The sequence below is a fragment of the Cryptotermes secundus genome, unplaced genomic scaffold (genome assembly GCF_002891405.2).
Source record: "Cryptotermes secundus unplaced genomic scaffold, Csec_1.0 scaffold1908, whole genome shotgun sequence".
Classification (NCBI taxonomy): domain Eukaryota; kingdom Metazoa; phylum Arthropoda; class Insecta; order Blattodea; family Kalotermitidae; genus Cryptotermes; species Cryptotermes secundus.
The window spans coordinates 19,776-40,323 of NW_019734349.1; the positions used below are offsets into that span (position 1 = coordinate 19,776).

The following is a 20,548-nucleotide window of genomic DNA, read 5'->3' on the forward strand; positions in this document are numbered from 1 at the left end:
TCTTCGAGATTATATGTAGAACAGAAAGTAAATCATAATTATGAATATCAACATCCCTTTGGTACTGACAGAACAAGAATTATACTGTGGCGGAATATGATCCTTTGTTAGGCAACAATAAAAGAACTGCCGTTTCTATGTAATGGCCGGTAAACGCCTACCCTTTTAAGCACGTGACAATAGGGAATTCATTGCTGTAACAGTACACGCCGAGACTAGTTGCTAGGCAGTTGCGTGGTAACACGTCTCTACAATGATAGAAGAGGTTTTCTGCGTGGTCCGTGCCGCGGCTGTATAACGAGAACTCTGAGCTGCATGATTATACAGAGAATTGCAACTAGGAGCTGTGAGCGTCAAGAGAGCTGGGGAGAGAATTAGAGTTCAGAAGTTTCAAGAGAATTGTTGAGGAAGAATTAGAAGTCAGTCTGCAAAGATTTAACGTTTTAATTTTAAGACTTTATGTGTTGTAGTTATAGTAATCTTAGAGTGTTATAATTACGTGTTATAATTACTTATGACTATCCAATAAATGTAATCACCAAATCTAGAATCCACAAGTATTCATCACGCTAACCCCTTATACGTGGCAATATAAAATTTCAGGAAAAACTTAGACGTAACTTTTGAAATAAGCAGGATGTGTGAATGCTAAAAGAGAAATTTGTGTCAGTGTTTCTTTCAGACCACGGAGTGATACTGTATACTTGAGGCTGAGGTTTGGAACCAGCTTGCTGGCTGATATGACTCCAAATTAGCGGTTCCAAACCTCTTTTGACTCATGAACCAGCAAAGCAACAATGGTCCTCGAGGACCTGAAACTGCAGAACGAAACATTAGTCTGCAAATCTGATATCCATTTGCATCGTAACTGACTCCATGGAGTTGAGTCCTTCTTGACAAGTCGCCAGTCGCTCAGCTACTCATGAATTTGCCAATATTGTATGGAACCCAAATGTTCATCATCATGCTCACAAGAGCCCTCCACTGGTTGCTGTCCTGAGCCAGATCAATCCAGTCGATACCACCCCATCCTATTTTCCTAAGGTCGATTTTAATATTATCCTCGCTCTTATGTCTTCCTGATGGTTTCTTTGCTTCTGACTTTGCTACCAGAATTCTGTATGAATTCCTCTTCTCCCTCCTGTCCCTGTAAGAAGCCATGGATGCCTATAGGGTTATGAGACATCGAGGCTCCCACATTTCTAGACAGTCGGCTCACAGATAGCGGTGAAATTGTCAGCCTTACGCGCCGCCATCCTTTACCCCCCTGAAAAGATCCATAGTACTCATTTCTGTTAGAGGCTGAGTCGACACCAGGGCCATAGTGCGGCTGGGAGTATTAGATCAATTGAAGAAATACAGTGACCTCATCGGGAATTGAACCCCCGACCTTCCGGTTTGTATCACAGTGTCTCAACCAACTACGCTACCGCGTGTCCCACTAAAATATATGAGCCTTCATAATCTCCCACGTTCAACGAAGACATGAAATACTATGTCAGAAATCTCCCGTCAGTGTACAACGGAAGAGAGTAATAGTACGACAAATTTAACCTAGCGACGGATGTAAAAATGTTCAACCCAAACAATTTCATTGCTAAAATATTGTGAAAAAGTAAACAGAGCATTTAATTATAAAAGATTAGTTTCTTGCCCTCTGTAGAATAGTTTATATGTGATGGTAACTACTACCTACGAGTATTTGAGTCTGGCCGCGAACTGGCAGCGGACTGCGGATCACCGAGTGACAGACACTGCTGTCAAATGCTGGAAGGCCAGCATCACTCTCCCAGCTGAGTCCCAGCTCATATAGTGCCGCTGTGCACAAATATTTTCTTGGCTATAAGCTCATATAAGCTACAAGCCGTCCTGGGAAACCGCTCGGAGATATTTGCACAGTAGGCCTCTGCTTCTCACTTTCTTGAGGTTTAAAAAGCGGCAAGAACGGAGGAATATATGAAGCTGCAGCAGGATCACCGCTAGCCTAGTTTCGGAACCTATATCCTCTGTGTTGCAGAGCAACTACTCGCTTGTACTTCAGATGAAAGATGGATCTACAGGTTTTGTTTCATGTTGTACAGTTTTTACACCGTGAAGAATTTTTGAGAAACCGTTCGATAGTATAAAAGAATATCAACTCCGTCCATTGTGATGGAAAATAGTTGTTTTTTCTCATTTTTAATATTTCTTCCTTGACATGTTTCTGTCGAAGCGACGATCTTCAGAAGCACATCAGTACTTGCAGAAGCTATTAGAGTGTGAGTGATCATTATTAACACATACATACAATACCATTACATTGTCACGAATATAAAATCTTAGCCTTCAACAACTACAGAGATTGAGTTTGTCTTATGGCTCTACCTGTACCCTTTAATGTTAAATTGGCATATTTAGGAATGATGTTTCTGTTTTGACAGGTTCGATTGAACCATATATGTGCATTGGTTCTTAGTTCCTTGTTCCCTTTTCGTATTGATGTACCAGTCTTGCTTGGTCTGCTTCGATGAAGCAGATTGTCTCGTGTCAATCTGTTCAAGCATTGGAGTAATATTGAGGCTATTACCACAACAATTTGAGAGTTTATAATGTTGGTATTACTGATGGGAGGGATTTAGAAGGTACGCCGTTGAAATGGACTCCGGCGGCACGACATACTTACGAAATTTCATGAAGATCGGTGGAGGTATTTAAGTAACATTACGAAAATTACCACAACAATTTGAAAGTATTTTGGTCGAAGGAATGTATGAAGTATTTCATTGAGATGGTTTCATGGACATAACATACGTACCAAGTTTCATGAAGATTAGTTCATGACTTCAAGCAGTATTAAGGTTTTGCCTCAGAAATTTGAGAGACTGTAATGTTGGTATTACTGATGTGAGGGATTTGTAACTTACGCCTGTGAGATGGGGTGAACTACCATGATATACACGTACGTACTAAGTTTCAAAAAGATTGGTTCAACCATTGAGACGTTAATAGGGTGGATACACTTGCATGCACACACAGCAACGTGATCTTATAAGCCTGCTTTTATTTTTTCAAAAGAAGGAAAGTGGGAAAATGGACGTCAGAGAGAGCGCGTCTTGTATAAGTCAGGTCAGGATGGAGGCCAGCAAATGTGGCAGTAAACATCGGTTTTGTAAAAGCAAGAAATTTATTGTTAACTAACTCAGTTTCCAATGAAGACTTTTTAACTTGGAAATAGTTACGTTGTTTTAAAACTCCGTGATCTCTAGTCCGCAAGCGAACTATACCGACCGAGGGACCGCCCCTTGTCGGCGAAGTTTAGTGCCAACTTTTGCATATAGAGGAGGTCACGCGGTCAGCGCAACGAATCNCTGTCGTTAATCTCGGTTTTCTAGACCGGATAAGTTGTTTTAAACTTAACTATAATCGAAAAAAAATATTACTTTTATTTTTTACCCTGCAGTTATATTCCTACAATATTGTAAACAACAAATTCTGTAATTCTCCGCAGGCCTGTACGACTGTACCGTTTCGATGACATATCACATGACTGTACAAGCTGCACGGATTTCTGTTAAACGCATTTATTTAGCTACATAGTATCTCGTAAACTTGCGTAGCGACCGCCATGTGCTGGATGTCAGAGAACGTACTTTGTTACTGCGCACTGTCGGTGGGGGGAGGTCTATTGACAATCTGTTTGTTGGAGTGCATGATATCTCGTAGGAAGTGTGACAATTGCCGACCGCGTGGCGTCCTTTTATGGGCAGTAGCTGTTCATTTGGAAGTCAACTGCGTTCACACGCTGTGCACTCGATCGTGGAACGCACGGCCTCCTTCTAGCGTTCAATTGATGAACTGCAACGTTGAATAAAACACGTGACTCCACAAAGCATCACTTATCGGGTGGACGGCATCAAGTATCCACGGTTTCTCTGGTAAACCTATTTAAATAATCACGAATTGAAACACGGGCAGAGATTTTCTCCAGTTACTTCCGTGTATGTGGCGAATTGTGTCTCGCACCCAGACTTCATCAACTTAATGCTGGTATTGAGCTGATGCGTTCTTGACGTGCCGCCAGTTGCCCAGGTACTTAAGAATTTCCCAATATTGTATGAAATCCGAAGCTTTATTAGCGTGTTCACAAGAGCCCTCCACCAATCCCTATCCTTAGCCAGCTCAATCCAGTCCCTACTACCCCATCTTATTTACATAAGATCAATTTTGATATTATCCACCCACCTACGTCTAGGTCTTCCTAGACTTCCTTCTGGCTTTGCCACCAAAATCCTACATGCATCCCTCGTCTCTCCCATTCATGCTACATATCCTGCCCATCTCATCCTCCTTGACTTGATCGTTCTAATCATACAATTTACGAAGCTTCTGATTATGCACTTTTCTCCAACCTCCTATCATTTTTTCTCTCTTCGGCCCAACAGTTGTCCTCAGCATCCTATTCTCACACACCCTCAGTCTACCTTTCTCCCTTAATGCCAGAGACCAAGTTTTACACCCATACACAACCACATATAAAATTATAGTTTTGTATATTCTAATTTTTACGTTTTCTACAGCACAGAAGAAGACAAGAGGTTCTGGACTGAATGGTTGCTATTATGAACTTTAACTTGAATGTTATAGCATGAAAAAAACTCCGTGTCCTGTAGTCCGCAAACGAACTATACCGACCGAGCGACCGCCGCTTGTCGGCGAGGTTAGTGTCAACTTTAGCGGATAGAGGGTGTCGCGTGGTCAGCGCAACGAATCCCAACGGCCGTTAATTTCGGTTTTCTAGACCGGAGCCGCTATTTCCTTGAAATAGCTCCTGAATTATCGTTATCGTTATAGCCTGAAACGCAGACAAAACGGACAATGACGTCATAGCGTTACTGTTATAAGAGATCGAACCTGAGATCCTAGGAGCGAAACCGGTTTGCGTTTGGAAATGTTTCTTAACCAACTCATCGACTGTGTTGCCTTTCCAGTGGCGAGAACGTGGCGGTGAATGAGTAGCATTCAGACGGTCTGTGGCTCGGATTACGACCCGAAGGCCGCCTAACAGAGATACGTACAATTCTCAGATTCACTCTTGTCCCTCCAGGTGGGATATTACCTTGAAATACACCACGACGATTTCTACTTATTTTATCTGATCCGCTGTTTCATAATCATTGCTAAATGTCAGCAACTGATACAGGATTTTCATATAAATGAAAGAAGAAACAAAATTGCCAATCAGAAATATTAATCATGTGACATGCCTAGTAACATAAGAGTTCATCGAGATAAAGAAAGTCCCAAATCACTGGTGCTCTGAATTATAGACAGGGGTAGGGGATGGGGTGTCGTGTGTCACTTCCCAGCAGTGGGGGGTCGACCCATAACGAGGGTGGCCACGCTACTCCAAACAGACCCCCTGCTTGAGGAAAATCTGACTTTTGTTACAGATACATAACGGCTTGTTAGGAGTGAAGAGTATTCTATTGTCCGGGGCACGGCACGAACTGTAAACATAGACATTAAAATTTTAGAATATCCAGGTTCATGTATCACCGATCAGAGTGGCCGCTCGGCCTAGGGCATGAATTGTCTTAGCCCGCTCAAACACTGGGATCGCGAATTCAAATCCGACTTGAGGCATGGATGTCTGTGTGTGTATTCAGTGTTTGTGCTGTCATTTGTGTGCATGTAGCTGCCTTACCATGGACTGATCCGCCGTCCAAGGAGTCCTACCGACTGTGTACAAGGCCAAGAAACTGAAAAGCAGCCAAGATCCAGCAATAGGGCCGTAGAGCCATAGATAGATAGACATACAGACAGACAGACAGATAGATAGATAGATAGATAGATAGATAGATAGGTAGGTAGGTAGATAAGTAGATAGATAAGATAGATAGGTAGGTAGGTAGATAAGTATATAGATTAGGTAAATAGATAAATGAACTCATGTATCAGAAACTGCGGTTATCGGATCATCATTTTCTTTCCAACATGCACTGTTATTAAAGGGGGGAGGGGCACGCGGGGTAGTGTAGTTGTTTGAGGCGCTATGCTACAAGCCTGAAGGTCGCGGGTTCAAGTCTCGTTGAGGTTATTGGATTTTTTTCAATTGACCTAATCCTTCCAACCGAACTATAGCCCTGGGGTTTACTCAGCCTCTAATGAGTACCAGGAATTAATTGAATAATTTTCTTGGGGAGTAAAGTGCGACCGGCGCGTGAGGCTGACAACCTTACCGCCATATTTGAGTCGATTGTCTAGAAAATGTGGGACCCTCAACGTCTCACAACCCTATGGGCCTTCACGGCCTGTTACAGGGATAGCTTTACTTTACTGTTATGAAAGGAAATTCAGTTCTATTCTTCTACTTTGACGGGTTAGTTTACTGGCCTGTACCCATTCAGAATTTATTATGAAATTATGGATCACATAGGTATTTGGTAGGACTCCTTTGACGAGGGAACAGCCCTCGCAAGGCCGCTGCTTACATAGGACAACACAGACAGAATAAACGCAGACTTCCATGCCTCGAATGGGATTCGAGTCCACAAACCCAATGTTTGAGAGGGTGGAAGACATTTCATGCCATAGACTGCGCTGCTGCTGTGATCGGCTTCAGTTTTATTTATTGTAAAATATTATAATTAGTATTATACATGTAACATTAGCCGGTCACAATAACTGCGCGGTCTAAGGCATGAACTGTCTTCGCTCGCTCGGACACTGGGATTGTGGGTTCGAATCCCACTCAGGGGATGTATGTTTGGTATGTGTATCCGTTTATTCTGTTTATGTTGTCCTGTGTTTAGATAGAGAACTTGCGACGGGATGATCACTCGTCCAAGGCCTACCGTCTGTGTATAAGAGATTACGGAACTGAATAAGAGGCCAGGGCTCTAATAGGCTGGAAGACCATTGGAAAAAAAAATACATATGACTTTGAAATACGCATCTCCGTATTCAAAACAGATGCCTACAGCACTCGCTATTTATGAAGGTAGCAGAAAGGTACTGATGAATTAAAATTAGGCATAATACGAAGATAAATTAAGTTGTGAGAGTTTGATAGTAAGATACGAGTATTAACATAGAATGACAAACATGAAATGTTAAATAAGTAAGCTAAACTAGTTTTCGGCTAGTTTTCTTTATGTCTTTATTGCAAGTAAGTTTATTATTAGTTTAATCTAAAGGGTTATGATAAAAGTGTATAAGACCCGGGATTAATAATTTTTTTACTTCGTCCGTCGTCCAGTATTCCAGGTTGAGGTTAGATTTTTCTAATGGATCCAAAAGAACGGGTGCTCCCACCATTTCACCTGAGGATGGAAAGAGATCCAGTGTTTGAAACGTTGTGTTCTTTAGAATATCGGACGATGGACAAAGTCCAGAAACTTAATGACCCCAAGTACATATTATATTTTCAAATCTGTTATTCATAGGCCAGTTTAACTGCTATTGTACTCGAGCGTTAAAGACCAGTCAGTGTCTTTACTCAGAAAGAATCATTTGGCTGTTTGCCTGATTGCCCCAAGGACCAGTTTGCACTCTCATGAATTAGGACTCTAATAGTAACCTGTAGCTAACAAAGTAACTAAGCAGTAAATGAAGTACCACTCCTGAGTGTTTTGTTTTTTGACGTTAAATGCGTACTCTTCTGTGAAACCGGAAGTTTCATTATCTTCATTCTATAAATTTATCGCCATTTCTTTTCTCCATTCTGGGTAGATTCAGTTCTCTTTTTCACAGCCTTCTTCTTGTTCCCGATGTAATCTGGTATCTTGAGATTTCTCTTCCAAAACTCTGACTGCTTTCTTTACTTCATCCTTTCTTTCGCTTATCTCGAACTTTAATTATCCTAATGACTTATTTTCGAGTGACGGTTATGGAACATATTCCTCAGTCACATTTTTTCCTATAAGTGAAAAATATTTTCCTCATTACTCTGTTTTCAGATTTCCTCTTTTCTTAGATTCAGAACTTTTATCCCAGTCCCTCGACAATTAATAAGCGTCACTCCCGTTCGCCTTCGAGACAAATTGTGAAACTTGAAACCTTTATTTGCCAAGAGACACAGAGTAAGAATGTGCGACATTAACTCTTCTGTCAGTGTGTGTCTGTGTGTCTCAGATCGATGTGGGAGGCTTCGTATCTTTTTGAAGCCCTCCCCACGAAGGAAAGTCTATCTCCATAACATTCACGCGTGTCTGGTGGCACTTTCATACCCGTCTTCACGTTCTCTCCTCAACCCCCATCATGAACGCGGACGGGTGAGAGAGAGAAATGTCTAAATAGGGGAGGGTTTGGCGAATGACGCAGTATGGTGCTGCATTGTGATTGGTTGTCATCGATCTGAGTTTTCCATGTGGCTCCGCCCCCGTCTTGTGCGTTGTATCAACCCTTCGAGTGAGAGAAAACAGCAAAACCACCCCGGCGATCCATCAGCTCATATCCATCCGTGAGTGGGGAACCCATCTGCGCGTGTTAACCGGAAAACTGCGATGCGAGGTGACACCTCCTGAGGACGTGAACCTGGACCATTGCTACCGGAACATTAGCAGTCGTGTCGGAAACAGTGGCCGAGGGGAAGAAGAGAAAGTGGCTTAGCAAGACGGAGGACAGTTGCGTCCTGTCATCAGCTGCGCCGCTCCTGTTGGTTCTCCAGTGATTATTATTGTAGTCGTCGAAAGAAATGGTAACATTGTCGGCGTGACTGTTGACTATGTTTTACAGTGGTTCTGAACTATGAAAAATTTTGTGATGTACGTCAAGTTCTATAACTGGTTGCATTTTACTGTGTCGAATCAGTGATCTGTTGACTTTCAAATTTCTAACCAGATCTGAAAACTCGAATGTAAATTTGGCACCAGATGCTAATAGACATTTGAATCGGTTGCTGCAACGAACCAGTTCACAAATCTGTTACGCCTCAAAACACGTCAGTGAATTTCGTTTTATTCAAAATAGAAGTGGCGTCATAGTCACTATGACCATGTCTGCACTGTTTCCACAGTGATGAGAGCAAAGTGAAGCGATGATGGGTATATTGTCCGCAGTGTCAGTAAGTTATGTGTGTCAATTGAAGTGTAAGACCACGTGACATTGAAATTTAAACCCTGAGCCTATGACGTCACAGTGAACAATGTTGGACATTAAGACGTCGGCTGACTACCTCAGCAGAACAGGAACCTTCACCAATTTCTCCATGCTGTTTGCCGGTAAATATGCAACCTGGATAACATTCCCGGTCGTTATAAAGTAAAATCTACAGTTTAGCACTCAATATGAATATTGGGATCTATTTGCATTACTTGTTGTTGCGTATCAGACAGGTTAACGCCGGCACTGGCCTTATATTCCTCCTTCCATTTTATTCTTGTTCTTTCTGTTACTCTTCACTCTCTAGTGCTGTAGTTCCATGTTATCTTTACTCACGCGTCTTCACCCGTTGCATATGCATGTCACTCAACCTCTTGCTACAGCTGTGCAGTAAGCCTAGACTCGTAGTGTAGACCTGACGTACAGTACGTCATCGCTTCTTGTTTTGTCTGTTTGTATATTCAGATAAGGTCACTGATGTTATTACTTCGTCTCTGTCATCTCTTTGTGCCACACTATAGTATTTTTGTCACTAATTTCACCAATATTTTATATTATTTCAAATATAAATCACTCCGTCCAATGTGACCTGTAAGTTTTTTACTACATGAAAACTTAACACCCTTACATGTTTCGGTCTCTGTGGACCATCTTCAGAGGGCAAACATCACTACAAATAGGAAACCACCATCACATAAGTTGTTTAGACGTAAAGTACGTACACTTATATCCTAAATGCATAGTACACATAATAGAACATTTCACAAACACAGCAGTTTCCTGGGAATGTAAAAAATTATATAAAATTTCTTGATGCTAATTAATTTTTTTTTGTATTGTTAATAATTAAAATTCGTAAACCATGCAGGCTCGTGTTCGTCCTCCCATCGTCCCTCTTAAACTTAAAAACTTTACATTCCCAGGAAAATGCTGTGTTTGTGAAATGTTCTGTTATGTGTACTATGCATTGTAGCATATAAGTGTACGTACTTTACGTCTAAACAACTTATGTGATGGTGGTTTCCTATTTGTAGTGATGTTTGCCCTCTGAAGATGGTCCACAGAGACCGAAACATGTAAGTGTGTTAAGTTTTCATGTAGTAAAAAAACTTACAGGTCACATTGGACGGAGTGATTTATATTTGTAATTGTTAGTGTGACGGACCAGAATGAAACAAATCAAACTTATATTATTTCACCTGTGGGTTTCAGTAACCATGTTAACAGTAGCGATCATAGAGGTTTAAGAACTGTACATCCACCCAAACTTTTTTTCTAGGGCGTGAGTATTAGTAGAGGCATAGCCGCGTGTATTGAAGGGGATTATGAAGCACAGAAAGAAGCTTAACACAAAGTGACTGGAGAGCACAGAACTGTTCGGAAATGTAGGATCATTGTTAACACCAAGGCACAGTGAAGGCATATGGAAACTGTGGGCACTCCAGTATGGACAGCACCTTTCAAGTCTTCTTAATTCTCACGTCTGATAGAAAAATTCATTTCAACCACATTGCCCGAGGGATATAAGACAGCTTATTTTCAGCTTTTAGTACCCAGATTACAAAAGAAAGAAATGTAAGCTTTCCAAAAAAAAAAACTAAACTTTTCATGTTACTCTTGTTTCATAATTTTTTTTTTCAATTGACCCAATCCTTCCAGCCGCACTATGGCCCTGGGGCCGACTCAGCCTCTAACAGGAATTAATTAAATAATTTTCCTGGGGAGTAAAGCGCGGCCGGCGCGTAAGGCTGACAAACTTACCGCCATCTTTGAGCCAATTGTCTAGATAATGTGGGACCCTCAACGTCTCACAGCCCTATCGGCCTTCATGGGCTGTTACAGGGATAGCTTTACTTTTTTACTTGTTTCATAAAACGCCTGTAAAACTACTCATATACTTAAAGGTTTTTACAAAAGGAAACACTTAATCCTAGCGAAGCACGTTCTGAGTTAGTGTGGAACGGAATTCAATAAATAATAAAACACCTAGCACCTTGCCCGTGAATATGACAGTGGTAACTGTATGTACCATTCATTCATTCATTCATCGATGAACTTAAAGTCCTTTGTTGGGCCCTGGCTTCATCTTCAGTTTCGTAATCTTTTTTTTACAGAGACGGTAGGACTAAATGCAGGACAACACAAACAGAATTAACGCACACACATTCATCCATATTTTGAGTGGGATTCGAACCCACGATCCCAGCGTTCGAGCGAGCGAAGACAGTTCATGCCTTAGATCGCGCGGCCACTGTGATCGGAAACTGTCTTAATTCACTTCATTGTTGCACAGAATGTGTTTATATGTGTCCTTTGAATCTCATAATAAGAACGATTTTGTCCCTAATTATTAACCATCTGATTTCTTCGATTTAAATGCGTGTTCTCAGGGAGGTGCGAAACAAATCAGTGCATTCATTCTTTATCTTAGTGTCAAAGAAAACTGTCGAATAATAATTAGAGGTACAGTTCCCCCATGCCTCTTCCCCACCTTTCTCTTATTAGGCTCTTATGATAAAGGACTATACATTAGCCTCAAGACCAAAGTTACGTGCATAAACGAACAGGTCTGTTTTATAATATCTAGTCTCTATGTTCTGAGTCCACCTTTCCTTTACTGTCTGTTGCTCCGAGAAACAAAGAAAGTTTTACAAGAAATCTGTATATACTTTATAATACACCTCCGTATCAAATTTCTTATTCTGAGTTGCAAGGTTTCATTGCTGTTTGCCGTTAAGCAGAAAAATTTAATATAAACTTATCTTACGTTCTTCTACAAGTTTCTAACGTAACTTATATCGTCAAATGTTGCATATTCTTACCACACAAAATTTTAGGACCTATCAAGAGACGCTGTCAGTGTTCTGCACGAAGCCATGTTAATATTATTAATAATAAAATGGTCTCATTGTGAAATAGGCCGAGTCACGTACAGCCTCCTTTTGTATCAATTCCTACCTCCCCTTTCCTTTTACAAGAGAAAAAATGGGCTAGCGAAACTTTGAGGATATGTTCAGCGGTTTTCATACGGACAAACGCTGTGCTTACGTAATAAGATCTTCTCACAGAAAACAGTAACGGCAATATGCAGCATAACACATTTGCAGTTGCAAGTGATAAAAGTTTCTGATTCGACTGGAATTTGATGATTTGATGACATGCACACGAGTCCAGCAGGATAGCTTGTTTGTTAGTTAGACGTCGCTTGGACAATATACGATTTGCAAGACTGGGAATATCTGAGTTAGAAAGCTGGCTTTGTGAGTTATGCCGGAATTTCTTGTCTTTTATTTGAATCGAAATTGATGTAAAATTTTGTATATATGTCTGGTCCGAATGTGACTTGTGCCCGAGAGTAGTTCTCACCTGTTGAATTATAGTGTTCCCATATAGAGAAGTATGCACTGCAACTGGAGGAACCTTTTTTGTTCCTTGTTGTGGTTACATATGTTTAACATCTGTAGGTTCTGGGCCATGTCATTCTTGCGACCTTCAGAACACTTTTCGTTACCACAGTTGCTGTGAAAATATATTACGGCTAGGGAGACGAGGAATGCATGTGGGATATTGGTGGGAAAGCCAGAAGGAAAGAGACCACTGGGAAGACGTAGGTGGATAGACGATATTAAAATGGATCTTAGAGAGATAACGATGGGATGGTATGGATTGGATTGATGTGGCTCAGGATAGGATCAGTGGAGGAATCTTGTAAACACGGTAATGAACCTTCGGGTTCCATAAAACGCTGGGAAATTCTAGAGTAGCTGCAGAATTGGCGGCTCCTCAAGAAGGGCTCAGCTGCATGGGTAAGTAAGTAAGTACGTAGTCATGTTCTACACGGGCCCAATGATTTTCTTATGGAGGAAAGAAATGGGAAATGAATTCATTTAGGCTCAAAGTTATTCTTTTAACAACAAAATTAAAAACGGGTGTCGCTTCCTAAAGCAAAAAAAGTTTGTTTTTTTGTTGCCATTTTCAGATTCCAAGATACAAAACGTTACTGGGAATTATACACGCAGATATTCAGCTGGGTTACCCCATTCAAAATATCGTGCCCACTGAGAACCTGACAAACCTACTCCAGTTCACTTTAGCTGTTAACTCCTTTTCTCCAAGAGGCTGGAAACAGCATTGTTGCGTACAGACGTTTCTTGAACGTTTCATAATTCCTCATACGACCAGTGAACTTCCTGCCATCATAGAACCTTAAGTTCCATCGTATTCGTTACGAGATCCACATCGGTTGGTGCCCTATGCTACTTCAATCAGGCAAAGGTCCATATTAATATTCAGCTTATCCTCCGATCCTGGGCTTTGTTGTGCTCACTTAGTGGAAGAATCGGAAAAAATGCGTTTGCAGAGAACTTTATGTCATAGAACTTAGCACTTCTTTTGCACCATACCCTCAACAAATATAAATGGAATTTTGTGCTCAATTTTATGTACAAAAATTCCTTTTGTTAATATCAAGAGAGGCTGTTGTCGAAACTGAATTATACTTACAAACATATCTACATACGAGTATAAACGGGTGAAATTTTGAATTAACTCTGATTTCTCTTTTCAGACACATCCTACAAGGGGTCATGGAGCTCCCACGCCGCATCCCAGACACAAGGTAATTTATCTGCAGCTCTTTCAATCTGCTGCCACATCTGAAGTACCGAGAAGCGGAAGGATTTGCAATTGAATTGAAATCCAGAAAGTTAGAACACCTCTCGAGCAGTGTCTAGGGCAGTTACAAGGAATCCGTGGTTGTGACTAAAATTGGTTGTAAGATTTGAGGCTTTCACGGCGGTGACTATGAAGAAAGCAGTCTCCTGGGATTTGGCACCGTGTATATGTGGTGTTAACCGACGTTTCGGAGGAACGTATCGCCCCCATCTTCAGGGTTGAAGAAGTATAAGTAAATCTTTAAGCGACAACACCGTAAGACACGGTCAAGCAGACTGTCTGCTTGACCGTGTCTCACGGTGTTGTCGCTTGCAGATTTACTTATACTTCTTCAACCCTGAAGATGGGGGCGATACGTTCCTCCGAAACGTCGGTTAACACCACATATACACGGTGCCAAATCCCAGAAGACTGCTTTCTTCATAAAATTGGTTGGTTTCTCCAATTCTTTCATACGAGTACAAGACGTATTTTCTTTCTTTGAAGGAGGAAGCTAAATTACGCATGTAAAAAGTAGTCTTCTGGGATCCGGCGCCGTGTAGATATTGTGTTAACCGACGTTTCGGAGGAAAGTACCGCCTCCATCTTCAGGGTAGAAGACAAGAAGAAATCCTCGAGCGAACCAGCGTGAGCAGGTGCAACAGACACACGGCACCACATCCCAGAAGACTGCTTTCTTCATAGCCGTGAAAACCTAAAATCTTAGATAACTTACGAATGTTTGAAAACAATGTACTCAGGAAAAGGCTTAAACCATAAAACGATAACTTAAATGAGGAATTTAGGATATTACGTACCCAAGAACTTTGGTCATATGTAAGTGTTGTTAGAATAGTGAAGTCCATGAGTCTGCCCGGGGCCGGGCATGTGACCCGCATGAAAGACAAGGAATAATTACAGAATTTTGACGAGTAACGTGAGAAGAGTGAGCAATTAGAAGACAGGGAAGGAGATGTGAGGACAATTCTGTGGAATGTATTTCCGATACTAGAAAACGACCGCGAAGTAAGCAGCTATACAATAGTCGTTGCTAAGTAATGGCTCTGCAAACAATGGCCGCAACAGACACGTACGCTACAATAGAAGAGCTATTGTAAATTGTGTTCTCTGTGCGGTCCGTGCACACACTGCACGACAAGGTCCAGCTGCCATTAGAGAAAAGTCTTGAGACGGCAGTTAGAAGAGTAGGGGTTAGTTATGAGACAGGTGCCATTCGGTAAGAACATAAGCACAGAAGCAGAGGACAATGTTGGGATGCGTCACCAGGCAACGACTGGTGAAGACACAGCAGGCTGAGAAGATTAGTACGTACTTTAGTGAACTGCACAATGTGTGAATTAGTGATAGCGCTATAGTTACTTATAGTTACGATCTGTAAGTTTTCAACAAATCAAATTACCAATCCAAACCCCGTCTGTGGTCACTCACGCACGTGACGATACTAAGGTGAAGTTTAAATAAACAGGTTTAAAGACCAACGAGTCCGTTTTATTTTTTACAGTTGCATGTATCTTTTACTTTTTTCATTTATTACCAGTCGCAATACTCGTACAGATAAATTAAACTATGTTTCCGTTAATTGTGTTAACCGTAGGCTATAACAGAACATTTCAAACATAAGGGAGGATAATCATTCAAGTAAATTTAGAACAGAGCCCCGTGGCCACATCTTCTGAACACGGGAAAAACATTCCGATTTCAAAAACGACAAAGAATATCTTGACTAGCTGAGGGATTGTTAGTTTGTCCAGATGAACTCTGTTTCATACAGTTAGTTTTGTGTCGACAGTAGTGAATCTTAATGAGATGGATATTTGTTACATTCTGAATAAATGCAACATACACAGCCTTGTGCTGACACCTGGACACCGGGCTCTTCTTCACATCTCTTTACAATCGCCTCTATGTGTACTGGGTCTACAAGCGTATAAAGCTATCTGAAACTGTAGGAAAACTTTGCCGTAGATTGTGTTTCTGTGATTCATGAGTCATTTTTATTATTGTACGAAATCTGTTGAATTCTATAGTGGACACCGTTAGAGGGCACAGCCTTGTTATGAACAAGTAACTTGTTTTAACTTTTTATTGGGACTCTATTTGAAAAGACTTTGTCTTAAAACAAAGGGCCATCCATTTTATTCTTCCCCTTGTTCACGCTTTGCATCGGAAAACCTGTTGAAACAAACTGAACATTGCCGATATCGGTTTACAGAAGAAATGTCTCACTTCCAATAACAGGAACCACCGGATGTATATGAAGTATTGTTTCCTGATGTTTAGTTGCAAAGTCGGTATAAACGTCACGGCACTGAAGGTCACTTGAACCTCATGTTTAAGTATAAAATCCATATAATCTCCAAAATACTAACAATTGAAGCTACGTAAACATTTATATGTTGATTGATTCATAACTAACTATAGTTAGTTATGAATCAATCAATCAACCGCTTGAGCTATGGCGCGGCCCAGTGAAGTTAGTTAGTAACTAACTTCGTTGGCTTCCCACCGCAGCGGCCCGGGTTCGATACAGGGTCTGGTCAGGTGGGATTTGTGGTGGTAAAAAAGGGGCGCTGGGGCAGGTTTTCTCCGAGTACTTCGGTTTCCCCTGCCAATCTTCATTCCACCAATTGCTCCACAATCACTTGCGATAAAAAAAAAACTAACTTCATGGAGCTGAGCCCTTCTTAAAGAGCCGCCAATTGTGCAGCTACTTAAAACTTCTCAACATTTTATTGAACCCGAAGGTTCATTACCGTGTTCCCTATCCTGAGCCAGATCGATCCAGCCCATACCACCCACCCTACCTCTCTAATGTCCATTTTAATATTGTCCAACCATCTTCGTCTTGGTCTTCCTGGTTGTCTCTTTCCTTCTGGCTTTCCCACCATTATCTATATGCATTCCTCTTCTCCCCCATTTATGCTACATTCCCTGCCCATCTCATCCTCCTTGACTTTATCATTCTAATTATATTTTGCAAAGAGTACAAGTTATGAAGCTCCTCATTATGCAGTTTTCTCCAACCTCCCGTCACTTCATCTCTCTTCGGTCCAAATATTCTCAGCGCCCTGATTCTCAAACACCCTCAGTCTGTATTCCTCCCTTAATGTCAGAAACCCAATTTCGCACCCATACAGAACCACAGCAAAATTGTAGTTTTTTGTTTCATTCATACTTACACTATCTACAGATGCACTTACAACTTCTGGTGAAACTGGTGATAATCATTTAGCTGATTAAGAAATTGTTCCATTTATGGAAGCCGGACATTCATTACCTTGTTCACAGGAGCCCTGCCACTCCACCTGCGAGAACCTCAGGTCTGAAGATCCCACGACAGTGAACTCGATTATCCGTCCTACTTAAATTAATTAATTAATTAATACAGATCATCGAGATGTAGAACTAGTAGGAAACTACACAAGTTCGCAAACCTACTGAACGAAGGCGATACTTTTTCCTCGATCTAAGGATGTCTGGTTTCGTCAGCGCGTGACTTAGCAACTCCAAAGGAGGGTGAAAGGTATCAGCACTGTTGTAAGAGTTTAATTTCAACTTCAAATACCGGGCCTTGCAGTCGGGCAAAAACGTTGCTCTCGGCTAATGCTGTTTAGAGGCGGTCAGTGCTGAAGGACTGTAAGATTTGTCACATATTAGTTACCAGACACGGCGTTTGGATTGGCAGTTGGATTTACTGAACACTTATAACTCGTATCTATAGATAACTATAAGATTCACGGACCTACACACACCACAGATCACCGTGCTACAGTACACATAAATTTTTCCATGTTTTCGCCAGTCGTTGCCTGGTAACGGCTCCTATAAATAGATACTCATCTGCTTCCTTGCTCATGTTCTTGCTGTGTCATAACTGACTCATTTCTACATCTAAGTTGCCTGGATGGCTCTCACGGGATGGCTTGCGAACAGACCGCATATAATACACCGCTTTCAACAATTCATCAATTGTTGCGTCACGTTCGTTTTCGCATAAACTTCTTTATCGAACTGTTGCCTAGCAACTGTAGTCTCTTCTGCCTCCACTACTATGCATTTCAGTTCTCATGTCACACACAGTATGTTACAGTGAAAGTTCGTGATAATGTGGATTTGACACAGATTGGGATGGAATGACTAGACTTGTAGCTCTCTGATAACAGAATTTGAAGGCTCAGCACTGATTCTCAGTCACATCTGTCCACCTTTCACCCTTAATTCATCTCTTGAGTGTGTAGTTAAGTTATTGCTACATACTCTCAGGATTTAATAAACCGTTATTTTCTTTGAAGACTGAATTTATTCTAAACAATATATTACCACGTGATGGAGTGACTATAGGCTGGGTTTGGACTGATGACCGCATTCCTTGCACACGCTTTGAGCTAATGTGCCATAGTATAAAATGTCGCTTCGTATCTCTGAGAAAATACGAGTAAATTGATAATCCACTACAAACATTGGCCAGTTAATTCTGTTTAAGAAAATAGTCGCTGTTTATTATGAGAATCCCGTGAATCACACAGATACACTCCGTGGGCAGAATGCTGAGTTGGGGTATATTAAAGCGGGCTGTACATATAGAACTGCTGCCCTTTAAAGAATTATATAACCTCTGAGTCAACGAAGTCGTGTCCCCTTCCGGACACCTGTTCTGTAATTTTATTACGAAGAAATTCTTATGAAAGATGTGAGGTTTTCACAGCGATGATTATGAAGAATATCGTCTCCAGGGATGTGGCGCCGTGTAGATCTTGTGTGAATCGACGTTTCGGAGGAACGTATCGCCTCCATCTTCAGGGTAGGAAAATCCGCGAGCGAGGAACCAGCATGCAGTCAGAGAATGACAGGAGTTCGTAAGCTTGGTTTTCCATTTTTGTCTTGAGAAAATATCAAAACCATACGTCAGTTTTGCAGAAATTAGGACACTGAATAATTCGTTGTTTACCTATAAGCAGAAATTATTCTTAAAATACGTATTAAAATAATTTGTTTATTTCGCCTTTTTAACAACGGACGATTTGGTAACATGTTTTACTTACTTACAAAAGAGACGGTGTTACTTGGATGAAAGTTAAAAAATAGAATTACACGTCGCAATTTAAATATTAAATTAATGTCTGATAACTTAATATTTCTACTAGTGGCATATAAATTATTCTTATTAATAGGTTTTGGCATGCCACTGCAGTACGAAAGGCCACACTGGCCACTATTGCCCCGCATAGGACATAACGAAATGCACGTATTATGTAACACCTTTACAAACAAATAAAGTCATACTCCGTGGTTTTATTCTGCAAGCGAACCATACCGACCGAGCGACCGCCGCTTTTCGGCGAAGTTAGTGCCAACTTTAGCGGATAGAGGGTGTCACATGATCAGCGCAACGAATCCCCACGGCCGTTAATTTCGGTTTTCTAGACCGGATGTAACTAACACCTTTACAAACCTCAAACAATGTCCGAAAGTAAGTACAAGATATAAATGATTTTACACAGAACACTGCGGCTGGATGTCTTACTGAAGCGTTTAAATGTTCGTAAATGAAATAAAATAGTAGGGCTACGAAAAATATACCCATTATATCTTTAGTACTGATAATGTTAACAATTCAGGTTCTTCCTCAGACTGAATTGCGCTTTCTGCTGGAAAAAGTTATTTACGTCATCAGGCGCCCAGATGGTACCACCTTTAAAAGCATGTTCATAAACAGGCGTCTACCGTTGCCCAATGGTTCCCATTTCCCCTGTCTCCCCTAACGTACGTAGCATGTGCCACATTAAATTTGTGTATTGAGAAAAATAAAATAATATTCGAGTTTCTCTTATGCAGCACATACAGTGATATTGTCCGCGGTATGCATATTGCTCTTTAGGACTTTTCACTTGTCTGCCAGATTTATTTTCATATTGTGAAATATATTTTGTCATAATTAGAATTTCTGAGTTCTGGTTCTCGGTTACTCTACGGCGCACTTTGTCCAGCACAATTCGGAAGGGCTACAGTGTCTTACTCAGGTCCCAGTTGCCTGCAGCTCTCAGCTGACTCTTCGAATGCTTTATCTGCTGTCCCCACGGATTCAATTCTAAAATAATTTTTGGGTTGTCGCAGAATGGCGTTTCCCCTGATTAGTGCTGTGCTGGAAATTCCTCTATATTGGGGGGATGGGGGTGTGGAATTGTAGGGTGTGGGCGTGGTAACGAAGTTTGCAGCTTGCAATGAGTCCCCTCACTGCGCGTGCGTGAGAATAATTGACTCTGAGGAAATACTAATTACAAAAATAGAAGTTTTTTCCCCTATAAGCTGCTTCAGAATCTAATGAGAGACCGATGGCTTTGTGGCTGAAAGAGAAACTAAAATTTCCGAAAGGAGTTCGACTCCCTGATAGAGGTATTTCTAATTAATAGTGGACAACGCCCTAGGACAGATTTTCTTGTGATTGTCCCGTTTCTGTGTAATGTATCTATAGGCTGTATAGTCGAAAAGCAAACAAAGCAATCAACAACCCAACGAACCAACCATAAATGCTGGAGAGAATGTGAAACTGGCTCCAAGTATCAGCGCTGAATAACCGTAACGCAGTTAAACAGTCCAGTGTCTTACAGATGTTTTAACGCTGAATATGAGAACAGGCAGTTGTGAAATAACCTGTAAGTAGACTTCATGCATTGTTTAATAGCGCCTAAGTTTCATACATGTGAAGACAGATACTTTCGGGCTATTCAGTGGGCTATATGAGCGTCTCCTAACCTTTGCCTGAGGAATATTTATTATTGAGCCGTGGGGTTTC

General features: G+C 41.1%; 1 protein-coding gene across 1 annotated transcript in view; it reads left to right on the forward strand.

Annotated features, from left to right (window-relative positions):
* The first annotated feature begins 9,111 nt into the window (after positions 1-9,111).
* LOC111868729 (transcriptional regulator ERG homolog) overlaps positions 9,112-20,548 on the forward strand; it is a 108,769-nt gene continuing 97,332 nt past the window's right edge. The window contains exons 1-2 of the mRNA XM_023859655.2: positions 9,112-9,200; positions 13,649-13,699. Of these exons, the coding sequence (XP_023715423.1) occupies positions 9,125-9,200; positions 13,649-13,699 (127 nt within the window). The 5' untranslated portion in view covers positions 9,112-9,124. The remainder of the gene's footprint in view (positions 9,201-13,648; positions 13,700-20,548) is intronic.